Source organism: Heterocephalus glaber, unplaced genomic scaffold, assembly GCF_053883595.1.
Source record: "Heterocephalus glaber isolate CG9 unplaced genomic scaffold, H.glaber_assembly_v1.0 deba00001452, whole genome shotgun sequence".
NCBI lineage: Eukaryota > Metazoa > Chordata > Mammalia > Rodentia > Bathyergidae > Heterocephalus > Heterocephalus glaber.
The window spans coordinates 22,311,614-22,339,323 of record NW_028258302.1 but is presented as its reverse complement, the minus strand read 5'-3'; the positions used below and the strand labels follow the sequence as shown (position 1 = coordinate 22,339,323).

Below are 27,710 nucleotides of genomic sequence, written 5' to 3'. Positions count from 1 at the left end.
GCAGAAAATAAGATTGAAATGGTGTGTAAAAGAGCTGAAAAATGAATTTGAATGCTGCGTTTGTCCACAATTACCCCCTCCTTCACACATATTTTATTGCAATTTTTTATTATTCTTAATCTCTCCATTCCTCAAAGCAGATTGGGGACATCCTGGCATTACCAGGGCATCAGGAGGAGGTGTGGAGGATTTCCTGCCCCTGAAAGGAGACCCTTCTCTCACACATTCTCCAAGGTTGGGTTTTGGAGGGATCAGAATTCATTTCTCGGGCTTAGCGGGTTGTAGGAACACGGGATTTTAACCCCAGCCCAGTGCTCCTCTGCGCCCCGCCCCGCCCTTCCCTTCCCTCCCTTCCGTGTGACTCCTCTGAGGCCCGCTTCCTTCTGCCTTTCCCTTTCCCTCTCCCTCGGGCCCACAAGTGGAAGGAACCTCAGGGGAAGGGAAACTGAGGCCTGTTGCTAACAGGCCAAGCAGCCCTGAGTCTGAGTTCTGGATCTGCCATTTATTAAATTGCTGTGTGATCCTGCTGCAGCTTGCTTTACCTCTCTGAGCTTCATCTTCCTCATTTGAAAATGGGGTGCTATCTCTTGAGGGTGCTGTGAGGACTAAGGAAAAATTTGAGAAAAGTGCCTGGCACAAAGTAGATGCTTACTAAATGTGCATTCTCCACCCCTCCATCTATGCCCTGGCACCCGACTCTGCCTTACTCCCTGCCCTTCTTCGGCCCTCTCCGCTTTACCCCTTTCAGCTGGCTAGGAAGTGCCTGTGTTGGTTTCCCATCTAGGACAATGCAGGGTGCTCTTGTTGACCAGCTTGGGAAGACAGGTGCTGGAATACACACAGAACCCGCTCTGCAGAAAGCAGAGGAAAAGCTACCCTGCCCCACTCCCTGGGAAGGATGAGCCAGAGAGAAGGAGGGCATGATTCAGACAAAGGGCATGAGCTCTGAGTGGTTTTTTCCAGGATTAAGGAAGGCTAACTGAGTCATCCCCACCCCCACACCTCCCCTTCCTCATCGTGACAGGGCCGGCAGATGGGGCCGTGTAACCGGGAGCTGAGCATGATGTTACAGGGTCATGGTCAGTTTGTGGAAGGGGCCAGGAGTCTGGCCGGACTTTTGTGGCCCTGAAGCCAAGTGACATTTTTTGTGTCTGCCCTCCCCAGCCAGCTCTTGCTGTACCCAGTGATAGCCTGGCTCCCCTGATCGAGGAGGCAACTGGGGGACCTGGCTACTGTCCACCCTGCCCATCAGGTGCCCCCCAAGCCCCCAGGGCCCTGGCCAAGCCAGCCTGGGGACAGGGATGAGCTTTAACCCTGGGGCACCGGGCACCCCAGCTCTCTGCAGCACTGGGGAACAGACTGCCAAGCTCCTGTTCTCACGGCCTCTCTGCCTTTGTCCATGGCCGACTCACCTCGGTGGGAAAAGCTGAGTTATTTCCTGTTAGCAGCCACTGCCCAAACACAACCATCTGTCCTTGTCCGTCCATCCGTCAGAGGCCCCGGCTCCGGTCCCGCAGGGAGACGCCTGGGCTGAGCCGTCTCCTGCAAAAACAGACCCGTGCTTCTGTCTCTGGCTTTCCCTCCCTCTTCCAGGGTGGAGGGGAGTCAGGGCCCTTGGGAGGGGAAGGGACTGTCTCACCTAAACCAGGATGGGGCAGGATTCTGGGCAACTGGGATAGGGCCCCACTCCCTGAGTCCAAAGAGAAGCTAAGGGTGGAGGGTGGTCCTCGAGGCGCTCTGGTGCCTGCCACTGGAGCATCTGCATGTCTATGCTCCACCCCTGAGAAGGTGCACTCAGGAGCTTCCTCTGCCCTGCCATGAATAGGCAGAAAGGGAAATAGCCTGCTTGGGAGATCCAGATGTTGCCAGGAGATCCCCTGCTGCAAGGGCCCACAGTCTCAGTTAAGACCAAAGGCAGCACCCTCTCTCGGCACACAGTGGCTTATTTTGGTGAAACATAATACATGGTGTCTGGCACATAGTAGGCCACCAACTACTGTTGGTCAACCCCTGGGGATCCTGCAGGCCTGACAAGACACTGTCTGTGCCTAGGGGACTTCTTGGAGGCACTTAAATGTCAGCACATGTGGTCCCTTCATGTTCATCCATTCAACTCCCTTTCTGACACAGCCCACAGGGAGGCTTGAACAAGAAAGACACACAGCCATCTCTGCTGTGACAGGGTGTGTTTGAGGAGTAATAGTATGTCCTACAAAGAGCCTTAGAGAATCAGTTGTGGACAGTTTATTGTGATTTCTGGCAAGAGCAGAGGAAGTGTGGAGTAGGGAGGGCATGATCAGAGAGGGCTGCTTGGAGAAGGAGGGCCATAGGTGGGAGAGGGTTTGCTCAGGGGGAAATAAAGGAAGAGGGGCTGAGGGTGGTGCAGCTGAGAGCAGCATGGATAGGCCAAGCACGACAGCAGTCAGCAACTTGGGTGGAATGGTCTGCTCACTTGCTGTGATTTCAGGCAAGCTGTGTGAGCTCTCTGAGCCTCAATTTCCCCATCTTCAAGGCAGGGCATATGCCACTCACCTTGCAGCATTAGCAGAATTAAAGGAGACTGTTCGTATGGAGCAGCATGCCACATCTTCAAGATAGTAAGCGCTCAGTAAGTGACTTTTTTTCCTTCTCTGCTGCTCCCACCCTGAACAGAAATCCAGTTTAAGGTCTTGCTTGGTTTCTCTGCTGAGGTCATTTTTGCTCTGGGACAGGAGGTTCTGTCCAGCCCAGCACTGGCCAGGCCCGGTCACTGGTTGGAAAATCAGGAGATCTGGGTTCTTTCCTAGTTCTGCCTCAGACTCGCTGCGGGATCTTAGTAAACTCCTCCTGGCCCCAGGCCCCAGTTTCCCCGACCTGGGCAATGATGGACCAGCTGCTGTTGAGGAGTCTTCCTGAGCAGAATGGTGGCTCTGAGCCGTCACAGCACCTATTTCCCAAGGCAGGCTTGGCCCCCTTAGTCCTGACCCGCACCTGCTCCCAGCCCTTCTGGGGCCCCCACCTGGGCTTCTGGGCTTCCCAGCAGGCCAGAGGTTTAGCCTTGCAGTTGCCTGGCTTGGTGGGAAAGAATGCAAATAGTGGATTTGTCCTTCTTTCTCATTAGCACAGGGGCTCAGGACGAGACAGCCCTGACAGATAGAGGGAGAGAAAAAGAGGGAGATTAGCAGTTCATACTTCGGGCAGACTTGGAGCTGTGCAGGCCTGTCCCCAGGGTCCCTGGTGGGAGGGAGGCTGCCAGGATGGCTGGGAGGCTGGACCTGGGAGCCGGCTTGGACCCCAGGTAGAGAGGTAGGGTGACTCTGAGGGTCTCCAAAGACCACACCCTCCCCGGCCTCCAGGCCACTGCACCTGCTGCTCCCGTGGCCCAGGACACCTCCTTCACTACCCTTCATCATCGTGAGCCCAACCTCACTTATCCTTAGGTCTTGGCCCCCTTCCTGGAAGGCCCCTCCTTACCCCCTCTTAGCTGGGCTTTTCCTGGGGCATTTATCACATTTTTATCAGTATATAAAAAGTACCTGTATTACTAGACAAATACCATTCATGCTAACAATGGTCAAATTTTTTGAGCACTTCCCACAGGCCACTGCGTGGATTATCTCATTCAGCCTTTATGACATCCCCTTGCAGGAGGCCCTGGAATTTATTTCTGCCTTGTAGATGGAGGTGTAGGGAGAGGCACTGAGAAGTTTAGATGATTTGTCCTGGGAAAGTTGCTAACAAGGGACAGGGCCTGGACTTGAACCCAGCTGTTCTGGCCCCAGAGCTGGGCTCTTACCTAGTGCTGGTCCTTGCGATGGTCTGTTTCCCACCTGCTTGGGAGGTCTTTGGGGGCCCCAAAGGGGACTCTGTAATCTTGTGAGTCCCAGTGCCCTCCAGAGGCAGGAGAGCAGAGGACAGGACACAAGTGTTGGGTCTCTAGGCCAGGCCCATCTCCGGCACTGTCCCTTCCTATTTGGTGACTTCAGTCAGATGCGTCCTGCCTCTGCTTCTCTCTCTGTGAAGTGGACCTCCTAGCAGTCCCCGTCTCACGGAACTGGCATGAGGAATACATATGCGTGCAGATGGTGCTAAGGCATCGCAGAGACTATCACAGGCCAAAGGTCGCAGTGCAGGGACGGGCCCCAGACCTGCTTTGCAGAATTGCTTTTCCCTCCCTTCCAGTCTCCTTTTCCATGGTCTTTTGTCTGTCCCTTCCTGCTTTCCTCTGTAGCCTCCTGTCCTGTCCCTGCCTCAGCCCCAGGCCTCCTCCAGCTCCTCTCTCCAGCTGTGAACATTTCTCCAACACCTCCACCAGTGGGGACAGGTGTCGGGCCACCCCAGAGAGTTCCTCTGTGGTGTGGGGCATCTGGTCATGCTGGGGACCTTTGGAAGGGCAGGCCTGAGGGGCACACCTCTCCTTCCCCCTCACCAGCAACTCTAAGCCCTCCACCCGAGCTGGGCCAAGCCAGCCTTCTCAGTTCCTTCTGCAACCTTTCCAGCCTGGCCCAGAGCTTCCTGATGATGTGAAATTCACCTCTGATTTCCTGTGTGGTGCAGGTCTGTTCCCTGTTTCTATTGCTAGCTTCTGCACTCCTCCTCCTCTTCTTCCTCCTGTCTCTTCCTCCCTCCCCAGTTCTTGCTGGCCCCAGATGGCAAGGCCCCCAGCACCTGGACACCCTCTTGCTGTCAGACCTGTCGAGTCTGTTGAATCTAACCCACCTGTACCCCTCCCCAGGCAGGGCCCTCTCTTTTCCCCCTTCCCCAGGTCCTGCCTCTCCAGCTCCTCAGAACAGCTTTTTCTGCCCTTCCTTTTCTCCTCTCACTCCCCCACCTCCCCATCTTGCTTGTCCTCTGCTCTTCCCTCATTCCCAAGTCTCCCCACAACACCTCTCCTGCCCTCTTGCCTTCTCTCCTCAAATTCCTCCTGCCCCCTGGACACACTGCTCGAGGTGGTGGCAGTTTACTTGGTTGGGTTCAGCTGGGCTGGGCACAGGGTCCCTGGGCCAGGCATGATGGAAGCAGTGGACAGGGGACCAGGCGGGAAGAGGGCTGCCCCTCCCCTCTCGCTTGCTGCTGCCATGCCTTTGATCCATGGCCCGAGGCCCTGAGGCCGCCTAACAGTGGAAAATGCGGGGAGACAAAACCACTCAGTCAAAGTGATTCCCAACAACTGTCTCCCTGAGATAAGGATGCGCTCTGGCTCTGTGGCCTGCTTAATTCCCACTGCCCAGCCTAGGATCCCAGAGCAGCAGCACACTGGCCGCCACAGGGCCTGCCTCTGCAGGGCTGGGGACCCAGGACTGAGCAAGAGGACCAGGGACCAGGATGAGGTGGCAGCTGGGTGTAACCTGGGCTGGGCCAGCAGGAGGGCTGGGGGACCTAGGACATGGCATGTAGGGCATGCCGAGCATCTGAGATGGGGTGCCAGGGCAGGCTGCTAGATCTCTGTTGCTCCTCTGCAGAGAAAAGTGGGGAGACTCTCTCCACCCTCCCACCCATGCCTTCCCTCCAACCCCCTCCACCAAGGAACTTGCCTTCCTGGCCTAGAACTTTTTACCCCTTCATATAGCCCAGGACCATTCTCTCTCTGGACCCAGCTTTCCTTGTCCCTGGCCTGGGTGGCCATGCTCGCTCTCCCTCTAGTGCAAAGTCCAGGCTATCTGTTGGCCTGTGTTTCCAGCCCATAGTGGGGCCGGGTAAGCAGTGGTGGGTGTGCACAGACTCTCAGAGCATCTGTTCCATGCCCAGACCTGCCCGCAGAGTGTGCCTTCAAGAACCTTCCAGTGAGTCGACAAGAGCAAGCAGCCAGCCACAAGTCAGAGCCCTCCAGAGAGGAGGTCCTGGCTATGCTGGTGTTGGGGCTGTACCCCCTCATCCTCCTCCACCAAGGGAAATCCTGACCTCAAGGACTCCTGGAGGTCCAGCTTGCTCGCTGACCACTGACCATGGGAAGTAGGGGTTTGGTGCAGAGATCAGGAGGCAACAGGAGATCACTTCGTGCACAGTGAGGTCAAGAGGGGAATCTGAATGGTATCACCCCGAACCTCTGCAGGGCTGTAGGGATGGAGAAACCCAGTGTGTATGGAATAACGGCAGAGGAGAAATCATGAAGGAGGCAGGATTCGGCTCGGGAATTCTGAGGGCCAGGAATGGCAGTGCTGCCTTGAAAAGATCGAGTACCCCACCCAGGGCTGGCGGTGGTCAAAAAGAATCTGGATCTTACCTCAAAAAACTGTAGGAGGGTGGGTCCTTCGCAGGGCAGACAGATTAGATCAACGTCTATAGTCCCCAAACCCAGGCACTGGAACTATCTGGGATGCCTGTTAAGTATCTTGGTTCCTGGACTTTACCCTAAGAGCGCATGTCAGGAGGTCTGCAGCAGACCGGGAAACCTGGGTTTGGAAAAGGAATCACTGGGCCTGGGATTTAGCTCAGTGGTTTCACCGCCTGCTGCACAAGCACAAGCGCAAGGTCCCATTCGATCCCTGGTACCAAAAAAAAAAAAAGGAAAGGAATCATCAGGGGCAGGCTGTCTAAGGCCTGGCACCTCCAAAGCACTGATTTAGCAGGCTTCCACTTTGCCAGCCATGCCCAAGGTGAGCAGAGGCCCTGTTGAAGGTCTCTTTAGCCATACTGTGCCTGAGGATTCCCGGACAACCCAACGACAATGGCATCTTTTTGTTTTGTTTGTTTTGGTACCGGGGATCAAACTCGGAACCTTGTGCTTACGAAGCAGATGGCAGCACTACTGAGCTAAATCCCCGGCCCTACAATGGCATCTCATCTTTTCTCTGTGAAGCCACTCTGAGGAGGGATGTTTGCATTGAACTGAGACCCCGGCCCTAGCAATCTCAGAGCCAGGACCCCCTGGAAATGGCCAGCTCCTGCCTAGGTTTGCAAGTAGAGGCAGTGCAGTCTTCACTGCCCAGGAGTGGGGCGGGCAACCATTCTGAGAGTAAGGTGGATGTGCCAGTGCATGGTCCTGAGGGCTGCTTATAGCATTTCCAGCCATCACTGCCTCTGTTCTCATGGCGTGGACTCTCTGCTTTGACAAAAAGCCCTGGGAAACCAGGCACTCAGAGGCAGCCGTGTGAGTGAAATAGCTCTGGCCAGGGGACCAGGGGCTTGGTCCCTCCATCTTACTGGGCTCTTGGGGCAGCAGAGCGTGAAGACCTTGACCTCAGCCCCCTAGGCCCCAAACACCGAGGCTGCCACTGGCCCATGGCCAAATGAATGCTACCCTCTCACCAGACCAGGGGGCTCTGACCAGCGGCGTCAGAGGATTAAGGTCCCCTGAGAGCCCTGGCAAGTGTCTTATCACAAAGGGGACACGTCCAGGCTGAAATTGAGACATGATGCCCAGGGGCAGAAGTTCCTGAGTCTCTCCCGGCAGGAAGCTCCCTTGCCTTCCTGAACATGGCCAGTGCCCTCCCCCAGCCCGAACTCTCCACATCTGTGCCTGAGCCCCAGGATGCTGACCCCAACCGCAAACAACTCCACTGGCTTCTCTAGATCTCCAGAATAAAGCAGCTCTCCTAGTGGGGGTCACACTGTGCTTTGATGCCCAAAGAAACAGGGCTACTAGCCATCTTGTTGCCATTCATAATGACAGTAATGACACACCTTGCTTGTTCCAATACCAGTGACTGACAAGGTACTTTTCTTCTCGTTAGCTACTTGATCCCCGTTGCATCCTAACTTTTGGAATCACCAAGCACATTTTGCAGCCTCAGAGGTAAAGGACAAGGTCAACAGCAAGGGGCAACATTAGAATCCAAACTTCAGGCCTGCCCAAGGATGAGATGCCCTCCTCCACACGGGGCTGCTAGCACAGGAGGGACGGACATGACCATGGCTGCTCCAGGTCTAGTCTGCACTTTAATAAGCTCCCCAGGGATTTGTGGGAGCACTAGGAAAGGTGCCCCCCTGCCCTCCCCTCCTCCCAGCTCTTAGATGCCTCATATGCTCCCTGCAGTGACTCCGAAGACCACCCGGACAGCAGAGAGTGGAGAAAGGAAGGGGTCCGGCAGGGATCCATAGTCCTCAGAGGCTGGGAGGAAGAGGCAGGAGAGGGAGGGAGGTGGGCTGAGGGCTCCTCTCACCCTGCAATTCTCAGTGGTACTGACCACCAGCTGGAACAGCCTGCAGGCCTGGCACCGCCTGGCCTCTAATGCACACAGCTCTTGGGCCGATGTGTGTGTGTGGGGGGGGTTCCTGCTGCAGGAGGTGTGCGGGGGTGATGGGCAGAGGTAAGGGGCAGTTGGGAGAGTGGTACTCAGAGAGACAGAGAGAAACAGACATCCAGAGATAGAGAGAGGCAGGGACAGGAGGAGAGAACAGAAGGACACAGGGGGACACAGACATGGGCAGAAGCAGGAGAGAAAGCAGAGAGAGTCACGGGAGGCCAGGAATACGGGGATGGGGCACAAGGGAGGGTCAGAGACCACAGTGGAACAGAGGCAGGCAGCTGAGGTGGGAGGGGCCCAGAGCAGAGGGGGCAGATGCAGGGAGGGAGCTGGGGGCTCCAAGGAGAAGGGGGCACAGAAAAAGCTAAATTAAAATTCCAGGCCTACCAGATCCCAGCTGTGTGGCCTTAGGTTGCCCCATCCACAGAAGCAGCAGAAGCAGAAGGTCCCTTTGTCCCCTGACATGGTAACCTGCCTGAGCTGGCTTCTCTCCATACTCCCTGCCACTCCCTCCTCCTTCCACAGTCCAGGTGTCCGCCCATGGCAGGGACCTTTCCCCAGGTTGTTGGAGACTGGACCCCAGGTGCCCTGGCCTCCTGGTGTGGTGGTGACCAGTCCCCAAGGCCCCAGAGCCAGGGGTGAGAAGTCCTGCCCTTTTGCCAAGTGTTTCTCTTTAGTTCCAGATGCCACCCTGACAGGTCTCCCCTGTGATTAATGTCCCCAACCTCTAGCCTGGGACCAGCTCCTCCTCCCCAAGCCAGAGCTGGCTGGTGGCTGGGCAGCACAGGGCCTGTGCCTTCCAGAATCCCCTCCTGGTCTATCTCTCCCTGGGCCACTCCTGGCCACTTCTTCCGATTGTGGCTGAGTATCTCTCAAGCCTCTGCCTTCTAGGATGTGTGGTGTCATCAGTCCTGCCACCATAGTCATGAGGGTGTGCCAGCCAAGTGCCCAGAGCCCCTTGGGGCAAAGCAGAGAGGCTCCAGAGCACCTGGGGAGCCCACACAGCCCAGACGACAGCGTCATTTGTGGGCACGGGCACAGGATAACTTCAGCTCTGTCAGTGACACGGGGAGGGGAACCTGACAATTGTCAGATGACTTATGGAAACCTAAGGCCGCGGACAACTTGAATACCCTGTGCAGAGTGGCAGAGGAGGGGACCCTGCAGAGCTGGAAGTAGAACCGAGATTAGAACCTTGGCTGGCCGGGGGGTCTGCTGTCAGAGTTGGGGATCAGGCTGAAGTTAGAATGGGTCATGTTGAATTGGAGAATATGATTTCAATTAGGAGCAATGCTTACCAGCAGTGTGATCTTGGGCAAGTAATTTGACCTATATCTGTGCCTCAGTTTCCTCATCTACCAAATGTAGACGATAGTGGTACCTGCTTCTCAGTATTGCTGCCAGGAGCAAAGGGGTAAACACATAGAAATACTTCAAGCACTACCTGGTGAGGATCAGCAATGAAGAAATGTTAGCTAGTTATGAATGGCTACATTTGGAAATCAAGCCAGCTCCGGATCGTGGAGTGGGGTTGTAATCAGAGCTGGTGGCTCAGGTTGGAGCTGGGGGCCTGCAGTACAGGACGAGATGGGGACTGCCCTCAGGTTTCTGACCCCACCTTGCCCAGCCTCTTCCAATATAACCTGCAGCGCAGCCTTACCAGCCACAGCGCCAGCCAGCGAGCCCCTAACTCCTCCTGCATCTCTCCCGGCCTCGAGCAGAGACAACATCTCTCCTCCACAGTCCCCAGCCTCTTGTTAGTTTGCTACGTCAATGCTGTGGGCACGTTTTTGCTAATTTTGTAGCCGCCTTTATCAAACAAGGATTCACAGGCGCTTTATCCTTGATAAGTGGATTAGTCGGTGAGCTAAACAAGAAGGTGTGGGACGCGGGAGCTGCTCCAGAGAAGATATTTGTTTCATGAAGAATGGAGCCTGCGTTCCCTGCCCTGTGCGGGGGAGGCAAGCGGGGTGTCACGGAAATAGCTGGAAGCACCATTTCCACCTTTTTTCCAGGGCCAGGGGAGCCCTAACTCTTCAGGACTTTCTGCAGTACAAACAGGGAATGGGAAGGAGGCTGGATCCTGGGAGGAGGGGCCCTGGGTCCTTGGGAGGAGAGGGAAACCTGGATTAAATCCAGGGATATGAACACTCCTGGCTTCCCCTCCAGCTTTTGATTCCTTTTCCTTTCCTGTTTGGCCCCTCAGGCCCCTCCAAGGGCCTCTTGCTAAATCCTGGAAAGCCCAACATGGATAAGACATGATCTGCTCTTGTACACTTCATAGTCCAGTTGAAAAAACCCAAGGCAATGAATTAATAGATCCCCAAGTGTAGCAGCAAGAGGTGTAGCTGGTCAGAGACTGGAGCATTCCCAGGTGCTTCCTGAGCCTTGATGATCTCAGAGAAGTGGCCCTCTGGGCTTCTCAAACTGCTCTTTGTCACTCCGATAATAGTTGTATGTTCCCCTTGAGACCCCAGGGTAGGGAGTAACATGGATTTCATTTATGATCTTTAAAATGCATGTGAATTTCACACTCCTTGCCGCTATAGAGTCATATATGTTGGGTAATGATACTGTGACACATTACCATTAGGTCATGTTGACACTTTCTCCAGGAAGTTCTGCCATGTTTAGCTTGTGACTTTGCATGGCATGTGATCGCCAACCAGATGTTGGAACCCAGGGAGGTGGTAAAGAATTATTGAGATATCTGGAGCCTGAGTGGCCAAGGTGGTCATGGACAGAAGGATCAGGGGTAGTGTTTTGGTGATCAAGGCCAGGAGGCAGCCATCAGGGTGCCCAAGATGGACATCAGAGGCATCTCTCTGCAGAACCCCAAGATGGAGTCAGATGCGCAGGGAGCAAGGAGAGGAGGATGGAGGATGCTGGTCCAGATGTTCCCCACATCTTTTTGAGAGTATGGGTTGGTGGAACCCCCCTGTTTCCTTTTTTCCTTCTGTTTTTAATGTGAGTGGCCAGGATCTTGAGGTCCCTGGCCTGTGCTGCAGCAGGAAGCGGGTGGAAGGGGTGAGGAGGAACCAAGGCTCTAAAAGGGAAAGAAAAGAAGGAAGCAGAGCATTGCTGGTCCTCAGCTGGCCCTTAGCCGCGCTTGTCCTCCCTGCGCTGCCTCCAGCTGAGTGTGATTTTGCTATTTATTTACATGTAATTATTGCTATGAGATGCAGATATTAATGCTGTCAAGAGCAATTTGCTCTGACATTTTTCACTCGCTCAGTGCCCCCGCCACTCTCGATGGGGCCCAGGGATCTCCTGGCTCAGCCGCTGCACACTCGGTGGCTCTGCTGGCCAGGAACCACCCAGCCGGCAAGGAGTGGCGTCAGCGAGCTCACCCGGCTCCTCTGGAAACTCATTAAGCTTTGAAATTGAATTTGGTCCGGGAGAGGGCTGGCTGGGCCCCACTTCACCGGCCGAGGCTGGCTCAAGGCCTCTTTGCTCTGTCTTCCACAGAGAAAACAGGGTAAGAGCCAGCCGAGCTGGCTGGGGCTCAGGCCAGGGTTGGAGGCGCTGAGGGCAGTGGAGGAACCTGGTGGAGACGGAGGAGAGGCATCATCAGAGCGATGCTAGGTACAGCCTCTACACTTGATCTTAGCCAAAAGGCCGAGAAGTGACAGGTACAGCCTCTAGACAGTGTGGAGCAAGAGTGTGCATGGCAACGCAAACTCTCTGCACCATTGCCAGCCACTCCGCAAGGAGACTGGGCAGCCCTAACTTTAGGAGACATTATTGCAGTAGAGGGCTGTAGCCGCTGAACTAAAAGACTGTTACAGAGCTGGCCTGGCACCATAGTCAGCCTGCAGAAGATAGTGCCTCTGGGATAGGAGAAGGGGCTGAGTTGGCCCTACAGTGAGTCCCTTAAGTAGATGCTAGAAAGGGAATGGACTGAGTTCAAGTCCCATCCCCACCACTTACAAGTTGTGCTGATTTGGGCAAATTACTCAGCTTCCTGGAGCTTCAGTTTCCTCCTGAGCTTTAAGACGGAGCAGTGACTTTCCCTTCTATCACATGTGACTGGATCTATGATGACCAGATGCTGGCCCTGTATGATCTTATCAGAAAGTGTCAACAGCAGCCTCACACAGCCACCTGGCACATGGCCACCACAAAGCACCAGTGAACAGGGCTATGTTCTGATTTCAGAAGTGTTAAAATGTGCTTCTTTGAATTGGGGCCCAGCCAGCATCATGGGGAGAGGTGGCTGGCAGTGCTGCCTGCACACAGTAGCTGCTTAATAACCGGGGACTATGATCATGTGTCAGCCTAAGCCTCTCCATTCCAGGGGCCGGTTTTGGAAGAGGAAGCAGAGGCTCATTCACTCCTTCCATGCAGGGATGGGCTTCTCGGGGTGGCAGCAGGCCTGAGCCATCATGGCCACCAGCCCCTAACATACTGTGATATATGCCAGCTTGTCTGGCCAGATACCAATGAGGCCTCCCTGCCACCACTCGGTCCCTGCCATGGCCAATCTGCATCCTCATCTCCAGCAATTATGGAGAGGGACCCCCCCCCCATGCCAGGGATGGGGGGCTGAGAGCCCAGGCCTCCCTGTCCTCCTCCAGAGTCAAGGAGGCCCCTTCCCTCCCCCCATTCCTCCGCCTCCCCCCCTCCTCAGCTCGGCCAATTAGGTCCCTGACACCTGGAGCCGCTGACAAACTGTTTCTGTCACTTGCTCTCTGTCTTTCATTAGGGGCTCTGGAGGAGGGGGAGCAGGAAGGGAGGGGAGGGAGATGGGATCTTTCATGCTTAGTAAGGCCAGATACATTAATTACAAAACGGCCATTTGCCGCGTGAAAGTGTGCTAATTAAATTTATGCAATCATTATCTTTAAATAGTCATATCTTTCCCGGAGATCGTCCCCTTCCTTCCCCAACCCCGCCACTGCTCCGAGCACTCCCTCTAATCCCCCGGCCGCCATTTATCCTGCCATCAGAGATGGTCCCTGAGTTCCGCTGTTCTCCACCAGCTCCAGCACCCTGGGGGCCTGGAGCTCTCAGTCCCATCCTGGTACCAACAGCTTCCAACTCTGCCAGCCTGAAGATCTACCCGGAGAGAGGCAGCCAGGATCTCCTTCTAGTGTTTCCAGAAAGGTCTAGATGCTTCCAGATATTTGGAGTGCAACATCTTGTCGACCAAACATTGAGAATTTGTGTGTGTGTGTGTGTATGAGAGGGGGAGGAGGGAGACAGAGACAGAGAATGAATATCTTTGACTTCTTGGAAAACTAGTGGGAAGCCATTCTATCCACCACCACCCCCCCCCCCCCAGCTCCAACAGTCTTTAGCTAAAAGCCCCCAAGGATTCTCTGGTAAGGAGAAGACTCTGAAATCCTTTGGGTGGGGGGGGGCAGCTTTTGAGCCTGTCCCCATCCAGGGAGTACTAAACTATACCCCATCCCTTCCTTTATTTTATTTTGAGACAGAACCTTGCTAAGTTGCCCAAGCTGGGATCAAATTTCCCCTCCTCCTGCCTCAGCTTCCTGAATAGCTAGGATTATAGCATGGGCCCCCACAACCGGCTTGGATATTTTCTTTTCATTCAACCAACTTTATACCAAGCCTTGTGCTGGGGATAAGAAGATAAATCACTTCATTCCTTCATGCTCACTCAGCCAATGTTTGCTGGCCACCTACTATGCACCAGATGCTAGGAATAAGACCCCCGCGGCTCCTGGGGTGTAATGGCCACAGGAAAACATGGCGGTGTCATGTACATGAGAATTTGTGTGTGCACGTGTGTTTTGTATGTGTGCAACAGCATACGGGGGGAGGGGCAGGGTCTGCCTGGCCCAGTCGGCTCAGAGCTTTCTCTGGGTGAGGTCACAGCTGAATCCCACCCAAGAGGTTCTTATCTCAGGCTTACCTGGAGCCCTGTGCTGTGATGCCCCTCACCTGACTTCTGCTTTCCTCTTTACTCCAGCAGAGCTTGCCTCTTGCCTATCTGAGTCTGCGAGGCTGAAGTGCACACTCAATGAGGACACACAAGAGAGGCCCTAGTGGGGTTGGGGTGGGGCGCCCCCACCTGGCCAGAGGTAGCAGGTGCGGTTAGTGATCTTGTGTTTACCAAGGGCTCTGGGAGTTCCTGGGGGGCTGGCCTCAGCCTGTCCTCTTGGTGAGAGGGTCTCCTATGGAAACAGGACATGTGCCCTCACACACACTCATATACACACAGGCCTCACATGCACACACGGGCACACATGCACACAGATACACACAGTACCCATGTATGCGATGCAGGAGTCCCATGTACACATATAAATACACCCCATAATCTCACACACAGTACTTGTGCATGGATACACACACACAGTGCACTCATGCATGACACTCCATGCATGCACACATGCACATACTGGGATCACGAGCCATTTCAGAGATGCAGGGCCAGAGCATCAGGGTAGAAGTTAGGGTTGAGGGTTCTTACCCCAGTCCTGCCACAGATTCCTTGGATGACTCCAGGCAAATCTGAGCCTCAGTTTCCTCATCTGCAAGGTGGAGTAACAATGCCTCATAGAGCAGCTCTAAGGCTAGAAGAAAAGTGCTTTGTAAACTGTAAGGTGCTGCCAGGTGTAATGGCCCAACTATAATCTCAGCACTCAGGAGGCTGAGGCAGGAGGATCACTGGGAGTTTGAGGCCAGCCTGGCCTACATAAGTTCAAGACCAGCCTGAGCTATATAGGGAGACCCTTCCTGTCTCAAACCCCAAAGTAAATAAAAACAAACAAACTGTAAGGTGCTGTACTTCTATAGGAAAATGGCAGCAGCCAGGCTTAAGAAAGCCTTCGAGGAGGGCTGGGGGGCAACCAGTGAGAGCTGAGTAGAGCAGGGTGAGGGAGGGGAGTGTGGGGCTGCTGTGCAAGATACGGGATGGGGTCGATGGAGGAGGCGAGGGGGGGGCTGCAGGAAATCTCATTTGGAAGCTCCAAGCCAGCACCCGAAGCCCATTACTGCTGTCCACAGGGGGCAGGGGGAGGGGAGGGGCCAGATCCTCTTAGTGGAGAGCTGAGAGGGAGGAGGGGCATGCAGTGGTGGCTGGCTGCCTGGGTGGGTGATTTCTTGCTCACACTAATCCCAGCATAGAGCTGGGACAGGCAGGGGACTGACTGGTGGGGCATGTGCATGTGTGTGGGTGTGAAGTTTGCATCTGTGTATTTGTCAGGGGCAGCAGAAGGTGCATAGAGCCCCATAGGATTTCGTTAGTGAGCCCGTGAGCATGCGCTCTGAGGCTGTGGAGGGTGTGCGTCTGTTTGCCTCTGTGGATAGGTGGATGGTGTGGCCGGGCAGTGTGCACGCACACAGCTTTTCTTGTGTATCATTCTTTGTGCTTCCCATTGGCCCATGAATGGGTGTGTTTTGTGGCACCCCATGCCTTTGCCCATGTGGGTGTGGATGCGTCATCAGATTACATTGTGTAGCAGTCATAGTGATGCTTGGGAGCACCACTTGGCTGTCCTTGCATCACCCAGGGTGACCAGATGGGCAAGCTCTGGTGCAGTTCTGTCCCTCCTCCCACCTTCAGCCTGGACTCCAGCCCCAGACCCTCAGGAGCCTGGCTCAGTGGTGAGCTAGGCTATCCTGCAGCACCTCCTCCTGTGGCCCAGGGTCACACACCCTGTAGTCTGAGGACAGTTCTCGGTCCATGGAGACATTTTCGTGCAGCTCGGACAAACGTTGTGGTCCATTCCTGGCAAGCTGCTCCCCGACAATGGGAATGGGCTGTGCCCGAGATGTTCCCCCTCGCACTGCTTCTGGAATCAGCAAGTGATGAGCTAGGGCTGAGCTGCATCTAAGGCTTGGAGAGAAAAGCACTCGGGTGCCCAGTCAGCAGGTCCTGCAGAGCAGACACGGGACAGGGGACAGGAGAGAGTGGCTGTGAGTACGCCCCTTGCTGTGAGGCCAGGCAAATCAAGGTCCTCTTTGGGCCCTGCGCCTGGTGCGTGCGTAGGTGTGTATACATATATGCATATGTGTGGAAGTTGATGAGTTTACCTAAAGCAACCAGGAAAATATAAGGATTGTCCGACTGTTAATTGGGGTTTCGAGAAAAAGTTTTTTGGCGATCTGGACAAGAGGCGTTCTGGGCGCCCCTCATCCTGCAGCCAGGCGTGTGTCCTTGCAGCATGGGGTTGAGGAGTGCGGACCCTGGGCCTTACCGGGTTGAGGCAGGGAGGCTTCATGGGTTTGCTGTCATGCCATGCCCATCGATGCCACCTGTACATGCAGGCCAGAGGGGCAGGGGACTTGTGGAAGTGACATGCGCCTCCTCTCTTTCCTAGTTGCACCCCAACCTCTGAAGGGGAGGGCAGGACTTTTCCAAGGGCAGAGCAATGCCTCTCTCACATGGCACCCGCCAGGGACTGACTCCTGGGGGAAAAGAGATGGAAAGGACATGTCCCTGACCAGGAGGGGGCCCTGAACCTGCTCTCCGGGGCCCATTTTGATCTCAGGATGGTGGCCACACCTGCCATCTACCTCTGCCCTCTCTTCAACTGTAAGATGAGTAGGAGAGGCATGGGGAGGATAGCTGGGGCCTGTCGCAAGCATCCTGCATGTGCTTGCTTATTCAGTACGGATAGTGATCCTGTAGGTAGCTACAATTCCCATTGAACAGATGAGAAGACTGAGGCCCAGAAGGCTAAAGAAACTGCCAGGGTCAGCTCGTCATCCACAGAGCACTGATGCTGGAGAAGATATTCATCCCCCAGGCTGCAGGAAGCCCCTAGACCCAGCACCAACTGGCTAGAGGTCCACAGCAAAACTGCCATCTGGTCTTGGGGACTTCAGGCTCCCCTTCCGGCCATGTGGAAGTGGGGTTTCCTGATCTGATTCCACCCCACCCACCATGCTCCCACCATCCTGACCTCACCAGACCCCGGCCCCTGCGCCTCCCAGTCCCCCGCACCCTGCCGCGGCCCCTGCCCACCCAGCAGACCCTGCCGTGGAGCTGGGAGATGGGATGGCCCCTCTAATTGCAGCCACGCTCCCCAAGCCACATTCGGTTATCACAGAGGGTGCAGACCTCGCAGCTCAGCCTCCTCCGTCCCAGGCCCTCGGGGCCAGCTCAGCAACGGAGGGAATTAATTACATTTTCCCATCCCCTTCTTTTAAAGTAGGGGAGCACGGCAGCGCGTCCCAGGGGAGGGGGTAGGTAGGCTGAGGCTGTGGAAGGGGGCCCCACCCCCAAAACCAGCCAGCCTCTCCCCAGGGGCGGAAGGGAGGGTGAGGCTGGCCTCTTATTGATTTAGTCTGGTCCAGGCTGGGACTGATTTGGAGCAGAGGGAGAGGAAAGGGGGCAGTGGTGGGTGGGGTGGAGGGGGAGGGAGGGACAGCTGTCATTCAGCCTGACGGACAGCCCTGAGATTTGCCTTCAGATAAAACCTTACAGATGTGGAGGTCGGTATTGATTTTGAGTTAGTAACGGTAAGGTACCAAGAAGTAATACATTACCAAAAGCAAGGTCACCAGGAAAACGTAGAACCCACCCGGGGAGAGGGCTCGGCATTCTTGAGGGGGGTGGATCACCACATAGGGCGGGGACTTCCTCAAGTTCAAAAGTTTGCAGGCCCAGGACCTGGCAGGGCCCCTCACTGTGGGCAGAGCACTTCCTGCTTCTGCAGGCAGAGCGGGGACTTGCAGAGGTCCCTGGGCCGGGGAGGCTGGGAGAGTCCGAGTGGCCTCTGCGATGCTCTCCCTGCACACCGGGCGGGGGGGGGGGGGCTGGGAGACCTGGTGCAGATCCCCTCTCTGTCACTACCTGGCTGTCTGACCTCGGATGAGCTTTTTAATTTCCTCATGCCTCAGTTTCCCATCTGCAGAATGGGAGGAATAATAACCCCTTTGCTTGAGGAACCATTGAAGTGACCCAGGGTCCTTGGTCCTGCCCCAACAGAGTGTCCCCTCGCACTTCTCTTCATTCAGGTGCCATCCCGTTTGCTTGGAAGCTGCTCTGCCTGGAGACAGGGGGTCAGGTGAAAGGGAAGCACTTTGATCCACGGGCCTCTGGGGACTCGGAGAGACTGAGCCGACACTGAGCAGCCCCCATTCACACCTACCCCAGATGTGAATTTGATTTGATGTTCCAGGGCAAATCCTATTACGGGAAAAGCTCCCTGGGCCTGAGCTGTTTCTGAGCTGTTTGTTAACTCCAGGGTCCAAGGCCTCTGAGCCATGGGGCACCACACAAGCCCTTTTAAACAAAGGACTGTAGGAGGCCTGACAGCTCCCAGGATTTCTCTTCTGAGCGCTGACCTTCTTGCTGTTTCTTAAACCTGCTGGGTGTGTTCCTGTCCCAGGGCCTTTGCATGTGCAGATTTCCCTACCTGGCAAGCCCTTCTTGCCACAGCTTCCCGTGACTGGTTCTTTCTGGACTTGCTGGGTATCACCTCTTTGAGGAAGTCTTGCCTGACCCCCCAACCACCCCCTCACCATGCACTTTCATTTTTCCTCTACATTATTTGTCAGACCCCGAAGTTATACTGTTCATTGTTCACTTCTTTGTCATTGGCGCCCTTCATTAGACTGGCAGCTCCTGAAGGACATGGAGTTGGAATCTTCACTGATATGTCTCTAAGCTTAGCATCTGGCACATAATAAGTGCTCAATAAATATTTGTTAAATGAATTTAAGCAGAGCTTCTCTGAGCTCACTGTATATAGCGGGCACAATGCAGGCACCAGGGCAGTAGAGACAGTAGAATACACCATCTTGCCCTCAGGGTGCTCACAGTCCAGCATATGTACAGCCTGGCACATAGTAGTGTTCTACGAAATGTTTGTTGAATGAATAACTGAATGAATGAAAATTCTCTTCAGGAAATGACCCATTGTTTGGTGTTGCTGTAGCATAAAGTCCAGCGTAGGAAAGGATGGGAGGAGTTGGGACAGGTAGGTAAAGGACAGATCACAAGAAGCCTTTGCAGAGGGGTACTGAGGAGCCATTGATGTTTCTTGAGTGATGTGGTAGATTTGTTTGCAGTTCTCTGCAGTCCCTGTCTGACCAGATGAATACTGGGTCTGTGCCCAGCTCCCAGCCCATCCCATCATCCCTCTGGGCTGGGCGTCTTGGTGGTGTGTGGGATCAGACTGAGTCTGCACAGAGCGACAGACCCTCCCCATGAGTTCTGAGGGCCTGGGCCTCCTCTGTGGGGAGCAGGCTGGTGTCTGTGGGCTGGGGAGTGGGAAGCAGGGTCCAGATTGGGAACCCAGCACGTAGCCTGGGGAGGTGGAATTAGCTCCAGAGTTTGCCCTGAAATCCTCTCCTGCCCTTCCGGCTCCACAGCCCAGTGCGTCAGACAGCTCCTGCATGGCCACCGCAGCACCCGCTGTCGGCCCTGCAGTGACATAGGCCTCCGGTGCAGAGCAAATTGGGGAGCCCGCTGCTCCCTGTAATAGCGAGGTGTCCCAGAGGGGTCCAGAGTGGCCTGGCTCTGGCTTCTGCTCCTTCTTCTCTTCTGCTGTCTCCCATCTCGGAGCGGGGCATCTACACCATCCCCGCCCACCTGACCCCCTCCATCCCCACAGCAACAGTGGAGCCCAGGCAGCCACTTAGCAGTCCCTGCAGGGCCTAGAGGAGGAAGAGACAGAGGAGGTGACCCAGCCAGGGAAGAACTGGGTTGGCCTGGCCCCTGAGTGAGGCCTGGAGTGAGACCCTTTGAAGGCCTCAGAGCCATCGACCCCATGTCGGAGGGTCAGTCCCGACATTTCCCAGGTGGGCTGGGGTGGGTGAAGCCAGCTTGTGCACCTGAGGGAGACCTGGGCCTCAGTGTTTCCATCTGAGAGGTGGGCACCCTGGAGTAATGGCTGCGCCGCTTAGCCAGGCTCCCTGCACAGCCTGCTCCATGCACGCGGCCCCCACCCAGGCCCCACTGTGAGTCAAGACCCCCCTTCATCCCCTCTCCCAGCACTGACAGTCAGGGAAGCCGGGGGAACACCTCTACTGTCACAGCTGCGAAGCATCACACGGTGCTGTGTCTGCCCTCCTCCATGGCCTGGGCTTAGTACCCTCGGCGGGACACATCTGGGCAGCTTCAGAGGGGTCTAGTCTTCACCTTCTCTGGTGTCAGGGAGGAGGACGGAGAAGTCAGAGACCACAGCACCGGCCATATGACTTCCCCTGCCCAGAGCTGGGCGGGTGACCTGCAGAGCTGTCCCCTCCCATAGGCATCACCAGGAGGTCACCAGGGCCACAAGGACCCGCCTCCCTCGGGTCCTCCCCAGGTTTGATGGGGACACGCAGGCTGCTCACTCTCCTGGGACTGCTGCCTCCCTCCCCATCTTGATGGTCTTCGTTGCCTCCCCAGACAGACCCAGTCCTCTCCCTGTCCCATCCTGCAACTCCAGGGCAGAACCAGGACTTCCCTGAAGTCCCACAATCCTCAGCTAGAAGCTGGGGCCAGAGTTAACACTAGTGCCTCTTTGTTAAATGAATAAGTGAACATCCCATTATCCCGATACCAGGTTCTCTAGTTTCTAGAGACAAGCCTCACATGTCAGTCTGAGTGCCAGCAGTAATGGTGAGACTTTATTTGCTGAATCAGGCCACATAGGGAGGGGGATGATGGTCACAGACTTTGGGGAGCTGGCGGAACCAAAGCATGTCTGGGAAGCTGTTTAAAAGTGTTGGGCTTGTACTTTGGTGTGGAAGGGGCAGAAGCTCAAAGCACAGAGAAGTTGAGAGCAGAGCAAGGCTAGCACAGGAAAGGGGTTGGAGCCAGGCAGGCAGAGCCCTGCTCCCATGTTCACATTGGAAGATGGGGCCTTCCTGGTCTGATGGGGGAAGCACAGCTCCCTAACCCCGGGGAGCTCTCTGACTGATAGGAGAGACACTGTATCTAGTTAGTTCATGAAAGCCCACCTGCTTGCATGCATTCATTCATGCACTCAATCATTCAGCAGCCAGGCTTTCTTAACAAGTTCATTCATGCCCACATGCATTCATTCATGCATGCATTCATTCATTTACTCATTCATTCAGCAGCAGGGCCCTGGGGGGACAGAGAGGTGCCAAATGCCCTGCCCTGCCCCTTAGAGCTCTCAGTGGAGGGAAGCCCCACAATCAGGACTCGGGCAGGAGAAACACTAAAGACCAGTAACCATCGCATCCACGGGGCATCACAAACCAGGTAAACTGAGGACCTGGATGCTGCAGGGACCTCAAGGGAGCCATCCCAGCAAAAGGCTGCCAGGGACCATCAGGTGTGGTCCTTTCTGCGCTGGCACCCTTGGGGTCTGTCCTCTGGGCGGGACACTGACCATCTCTCCTGCAGGTCATGAGCATCTTGAGCAACCCCAGCGCAGTGCCGCCGCAGCCACAGGCCGACTTCTCCATCTCCCCGCTGCACGGTGGCCTGGACTCAGCCTCCTCTATCTCGGCCAGCTGCCAGCGGGCCGACTCCATCAAGTCGGGAGACAGCCTGCCCACGTCCCAGTCCTACTGCCCGCCCACCTACAGTACCACCGGCTACAGCGTGGACCCCGTGGCTGGCTACCAGTACGGCCAGTACGGCCAGAGTGAGTGCCCCCCCCCCTCCCTGCCCATACTTCAGAGGCCTCGTGCTTATTTCTAGAGACCAAACAGCCGGGGGCAGATGTGGGTTCCCATTTCACAGGTGGGGAAACCAAGATCCAGAAAGGGGGCAGAGTTGACCCCAGACGATTCTAAGCTGGGCATCAAACCCAGATCATCTCCTGACCAGGCCCCTGCCTGTGTCCTTAGGCACCTCTAAAAATACAATGTGAGCCACAGATGTCATTTAGCACAGTTGCCACATTTTAAAACATAAGAAACAAGTGGACTTATTTTTACTAATCTTGTGTTTAATCCAGTATATCCAAAAGATGATTTCAACACGTAATCCACATAAAATGATTGAGATAGTCTGCATTCTCTCTTTCAAACTCCATCTTTGATATGCAGTGTGTGTTTTACCCTCCTGAGCCATTTTAATTCAGACAGAAAGTGTTCATCAGAAGAGTGGATCAGTATTTAAATTTCATACAGATCATAAAGGGGATGTGAATTTGCGCACCAAAGTTGTTCCGAATGGACTTGTAAGTTTTCCAACCATGAAATAACTAACTGAAGACCAGTTTTAAATTAGATGGAACTAAATAAACACTTGCACTTGGGCTCCCTGGTTGGACAAGCCCAGGTCAGGTGCTCGGTAGCTGCTGTAGCTGGTGGCACCAGGGCGGACAGCCCCGTGATGTCCTGTCCTTCTCAGCCCCGTGGTGTGAAGAAAGCTGTGTTTGGACCTGTCTCCCAACCCAGCCCACTCCCTGGGCCTCGGTTTCCCCAGACGCCACGGTCTCCCATGCTCACCCAGCCGCTGTCCTCTTGGCACCAGGCCTTGATTCCAGGACTGCAGATCCTCAGACCAAAGGCTGGAAGAGGTGGGCCGGGGCCAGCAGTGGGGCAGCCCACACAGGACAGGGAGCCAGAGGTCACAAGGCTCCCCTCCAGCCCCGCCTCCCGGCAAAGGCCTCACCTGCTGGTGTCAAACTAATCAGAAGGGCGTGTGGGGGGACAGTGAGGCCTCCATGCCCAAGGGCATCCTCCCATCCCCAGCAGCCTGGCCGGCCTCACTGACCCCTGTCCCTATGCCCCCCTGACCCACTCTTCCTCCCATGGCCTTGGCCTCCATGGCTAAATGAGGGCCAGCTGTGTCGGCCTCCACCTCCCAGCTGTGCTCCTGGACCCTTGCTGTGTGTACGCACAGATGCATGTGGGTGTGAATGCATGTACAGGGGGTGAGTTACAATTCATCTGAGTGTGCCCTGTGTACGTGTGATGTGTCTGAGCACTCCAGGATCCGTGTAGTGCATGCATCTTTGCAGTCAGGCAAGTTACATGTGTGTGTAAAGGTGTGAGGAGCATAGGTGGGCATATTGCATATGATTCTCACATGTGTGCACATAAATGACCATGTTGTATACACGTGCTATGCATTTGGCTCTGTATGCATGAATACATGAGCACACATGTTGCACATATATGTGATGATAACACATATAAGCTCAGATGTGCATGCAGGTGTGTGTATATGCCATGTGCTTGGCATATGTGCCCACATGTCCCACATAAACGTGTACACATGTGTAAATATGCACAGCAGTGCGCCCATGTGTGCACATATGCTTGAGGAATCTATGCATGTGAGTTTTGCTACGTGCACCATGTGGCACGTGCATCTGGATGTGCCTGTGTGACGTGTCTGTGTGCACCACTGGCTGTGTGACCGTGTGTGCACGGGGTGTTTGTTCGGGAGCAGGGGGCACTCGTGTGCACAGGACCGGCCCCAGAGGGACCCAGCAACCCCCTGAACGCGAGCGTGTTCCCGACTCCAGCGGGACAGACTTGCTCTCGATCAAGATTGGAGACCGGTGCAGTGGCAGTGCAGCCGGCCCCAGGCCGGAGGAGTTAGTCACACCCAGAGCCCTGGACAGGCTCCAGGGGCGCCTGCCCATTCGGAAATAAAATTAACCCCAAAGTCAGCGTGGGGCGGTGGGGGAGGGGATCAAAAGAGAAGGCGCCCAGGAGGCGAGAGAGGGGTGCCTGCTCCCCAGGCCTGGAAAGCTGCAGGGGGAGGGCCCCCATGCCTTCTCCTTCCATCCCCACCCCCCCTCCCTCCTCTCTTCCTCCTCCTTCCTCTCTCTTCTCCCCTCCTGTGCCCTGGCTCCTCCAGGGTCAGCTCTGAGCTGCTCTTGGGCCACCTCCTCCAGCCCCACCTGAGGGGCAGCTCCGCACGGACCCTACCCCAAGGAGGCTGTGGGGTTGGCTGGAATGGCTGCTCCGTTGCCACCAAGTAGTCACACACTTGCCTCTCTGAGCCTCAGTCTTTCCAGCTGTGAAATGGGGACCAGGGATGAGACTGGTCACCTCCCAGTTTTCCTAGTGCCCCATCACCCTCAACTTTGACAGTCAGGGACAGACACACTGTGTTCCACTGGCTGCATCTATTGCTGGGATCCCACAGCACACACCAAGCCACATGCTCTGAACTTCTGCTATGTCTGCACTGGGGCTCACCTGTCACCTGCTCACATCTGTCCTGGGCTTGGCTTATCCCATGGGACACTGGCTGAAATCTCATTCACATTGTTCTCAGTTATTATCCCCCGATTGCAGATGCAAAAGCCAGGCTCAGAGAGGCCAGGCAGCTTTCCCAGGCCCCACAGCAGAGGCGGTGGGTAGTGACACGTACCTAGACCCAGCTGCACATGGATTCACATTCACAGCTTCACACACATCTACACCTGGACAGGTGTAAGCAGTAGGTTACATGTGAGTATCACTAGTGTGTGAACACACAGGGTTCCAAAATCTGAACAGAAACTGACATGTGGACGAAGGAAGGGGAAATGCCCATTTACTGAGCATCTACTGTGGGCCTGACATCCCACCTTCGGCCACCTCACTGGGTGGCTGTCCCCTTGGGGGGTGACGACATGGCATCCCAGAGGTTATTTGCCTGAGGTCAACCAGCAGCAGCGATGGAAGCCAGTGCCCAGCCCCTGGAGGACCGCTCAGCTGTGCATGGAAGACATCAAAGCTCCAGCACGGAGGAGCCCTCCTCCTCTCTCCCGGGGCTCTCACCTTCCAGGGACACTGGCTAACCTTCTTTTCCTACTCCGGCCACTGTCCATCTGTCTATCTGTCCCTCCCTGTCCCGGGGAGGGGGGCAGGGGGCCAGGGATGGAGCACTCTGCAGATTAATATGGCCCTGGTGTTCCCAGAGGCCAGGGCCATACTAATGATGGGGCTGATAGAACTCAGAAGTGTGAAAAGAATTTTAATAGATCTGACAAGTCTAATAAGAATTTGTGTCTAGAAGGGTCCTCCTCTGGGGCCTAGGGCTGACGAGGTGCTGACGGCTGAGATTTGTTTACTGGTTGGCACCAAAGCCACAGCTCCTGCCAACTCCTGATTAATCTAATTTGAGATGTTTAGAGCCCAGGCAGGGGCAAGAGGCAGAGGAGGGACACACGGAGAGACAGCGGGACGGGGAGGGCCGTTGACTGAGGCCCTAATGAGAAATGTCACAGCCCTGCCCTCGCCAGCCCCTCGGCTCCACCCAGGGAGAGGCAGGCTCTGTGGCCCTTGGGTGCCCTTGAAGTCGGCTGGGTTATCAGTGAAGTTTGGTGGCCTGGTGTTTCCTTGGCCACCTGGACAGGGCCCAGGCAAGCTCCTACTATGTGCTGGGTGGGGGGTGGTAATAGGAAAGTGGAAGAGGAGAAGATACGCAGAGTGCATAGAGGTGGGAGCATGACCAATCCGAGCGCTTCCATGTCAGGTGCTGAACAAGGCTAGACCAGCAGTTGTCCTGTGCCTTGGTTTGCACATCTGTCAAATGGGAGCAATCTTACCCAAAGCAAGGAGCTATTGAAAGAATGAAATGGGACCAGGGCCACCTAGCACACAGTAAGCATTCACTAAGCGAGGTCTTTCATTCTGTAGTTTTTCCCCTGGTACTGGGAATTGAACAAGCTGAGTTCCATCCCCAGCCCTTTTTTATTTTTTGAGGCAGAATCTTGCAAAGTCACCAAGTTGCCCAAACTGGACTTGAACTTTTGATCCTCCTGCCTCAGCCTCGCAGAATCACTCTGACTTCTCAGTCAGTCTTGGCAGACTCCTCAGCAAGAAGGGCTGGAGAGGTAGTCAGGGGTTGCTGTGGTATGGAATAAGTCCAGGTAGGCGGCAGGGGGACAGGTCTCCCAAGCTGTTTGTGTGCCCGTGCACAGGCCCCTGCCACTGCACAGAATAGAAGTGGGTCCCATGCAGGACTTGGGTGGGAAGTACCTCCCACACTCTCGAGTGCCGTGCACAGAGCTGCTGGTGACTCCTGGAGCTGGCACCAGGGTGCCTGGGCTTGAATCCTGGCTTCACAACCTACGAGCCCTATGACCCTGAAAATCATGCCACTGCTCAGGACCTTGGCTCCCTGTTCTGTGGTGGGGGACACTCCTGTCCCAGCCTCATAGAATGACTATGCGAATTTAGTGAACAACAACCATCCGGTGCTGAGAGCCAGCAGGCCCTGTCCAAGGTGGGCACTTTGTCAGGGCTGGGCCTCCTCTCCCTCTTCCTGTCACCCCTCTGAGATGGGGACTCCTGGTTGAGTGGAGGAAGAGGAGATGGTGTAGCCAGAGCTGCAGGGTCTCCCCAAAGCCAGAGATGGCAGTGCCACACCCCCTCCACCTTAAGGGGCATCCTCTTCCCTTCTACCAGCCAGGAACCTGAAGGCCAGTTGGCTTCAGGGGGAGGTTGGCAGCACCCAATGCTCAATGCAGGCAGTAGGTGGCCTTAACTTGCCCCTTCAGCCCTTGGAGCCCCTGGCAAGTTGAGGGGCACAGGGTTCCAGACACTCCAAAGAGACCCCAGGGCATTTGCACATCCTTTAAGAATCACGTAGGCCCTGTGCTCCCTGGGCCCTCTGTGACCAGCATCATAAAGAACATTGCCTCACATGACCCCCATAGCAGCATCCCCGAGCACGTGGCCTCTTCTCCCCACTTCAAAGATGAGGAAGGAGTCCTGGAGAAAAGAGTGAGAGTCTAAAGCTGCATGATAGCTGCACCCTTTGCTTCTTGTTCACATCAAAGGTCACGTTTACTTACCAAATCCCAGTCCTGGGATTCCACTGCACTTGAGCTCATGGCTTTTGAGCTCACAAGCTGCCAGACACTGCCCTAACTAATATTTTCTCACTGAACCTTCTCCCTATCCCTTCAGCCTCAGTGCCCTTAATACACCCATTTTATGGACAGCGACTCTGGGGTTTAGGTGGGTGAAATGCGGTCCCCCAAATCACGCAGTCAAAGTAGGCAGGCTCAGGATTTGAGCATAGGTCCTCCGAAGGACTAAGCAATGGGGCCTGCCTGGCTTTCTCCTCAGGCCACATCCATGCTTCCTGGTTCTACCTGCTTGTCCCAGGCAGGAGCCTCCAACTCTGAGAAAGCCCAGGCAGGACAGCAGCCCCTGGTGACTCCTAGTACAGTGCTCTTCTCTCTCCCTCACCTCTGGATTCTTGTGGTCCCAGGAGGCTGGATTGGCCACAGCTGTGCCTCAAAAGGCCATGCCACAAAGCAGCCAGGTCACTTGGTTGGTGCTGCTTTGTGCTATAGCCTCTGCTAGAGCAGTTGGGACAGGACACATGTCCCTGCAGGCCAGAGGTCACACCTGCACATGAACGGAGACAGATGTGGAGCTCACCTGCACACAGTGCCTGCACACAGTGCCTGCACAGCCATTGCTCCTACTCTTGTGCTCAGGGAGGTATGCAGGGCTTGCAAAGCATGTGCACACATCTGAGTATTGCTCTGTGTGAACATTCATGCACATGCCCATTACTGCTGCATGGAGATTCTTGTTTCCACTGTTTGCACACTGTTATACATGCACAAGTGTGTACCACTCACAGGCACACACATAACCCCTAACCTGCTGACCTCAGACAGACCTCAGCTTCCTGTGTACAGGGCCCTGGCTCCTCCTTCTGCATGGACTCTTCAGTTCACCTGCAAAAGCTGCTTT

General features: G+C 55.3%; 1 protein-coding gene across 1 annotated transcript in view; it reads left to right on the top strand.

Moving 5' to 3' along the window:
* Pax7 (paired box 7) overlaps window positions 1-27,710 on the top strand; it is a 98,009-nt gene that overhangs the window by 65,857 nt on the left and 4,442 nt on the right. The window contains exon 8 of the mRNA XM_004850406.3: window positions 21,445-21,688. Within this exon, the coding sequence (XP_004850463.1) occupies window positions 21,445-21,688 (244 nt within the window). The remainder of the gene's footprint in view (window positions 1-21,444; window positions 21,689-27,710) is intronic.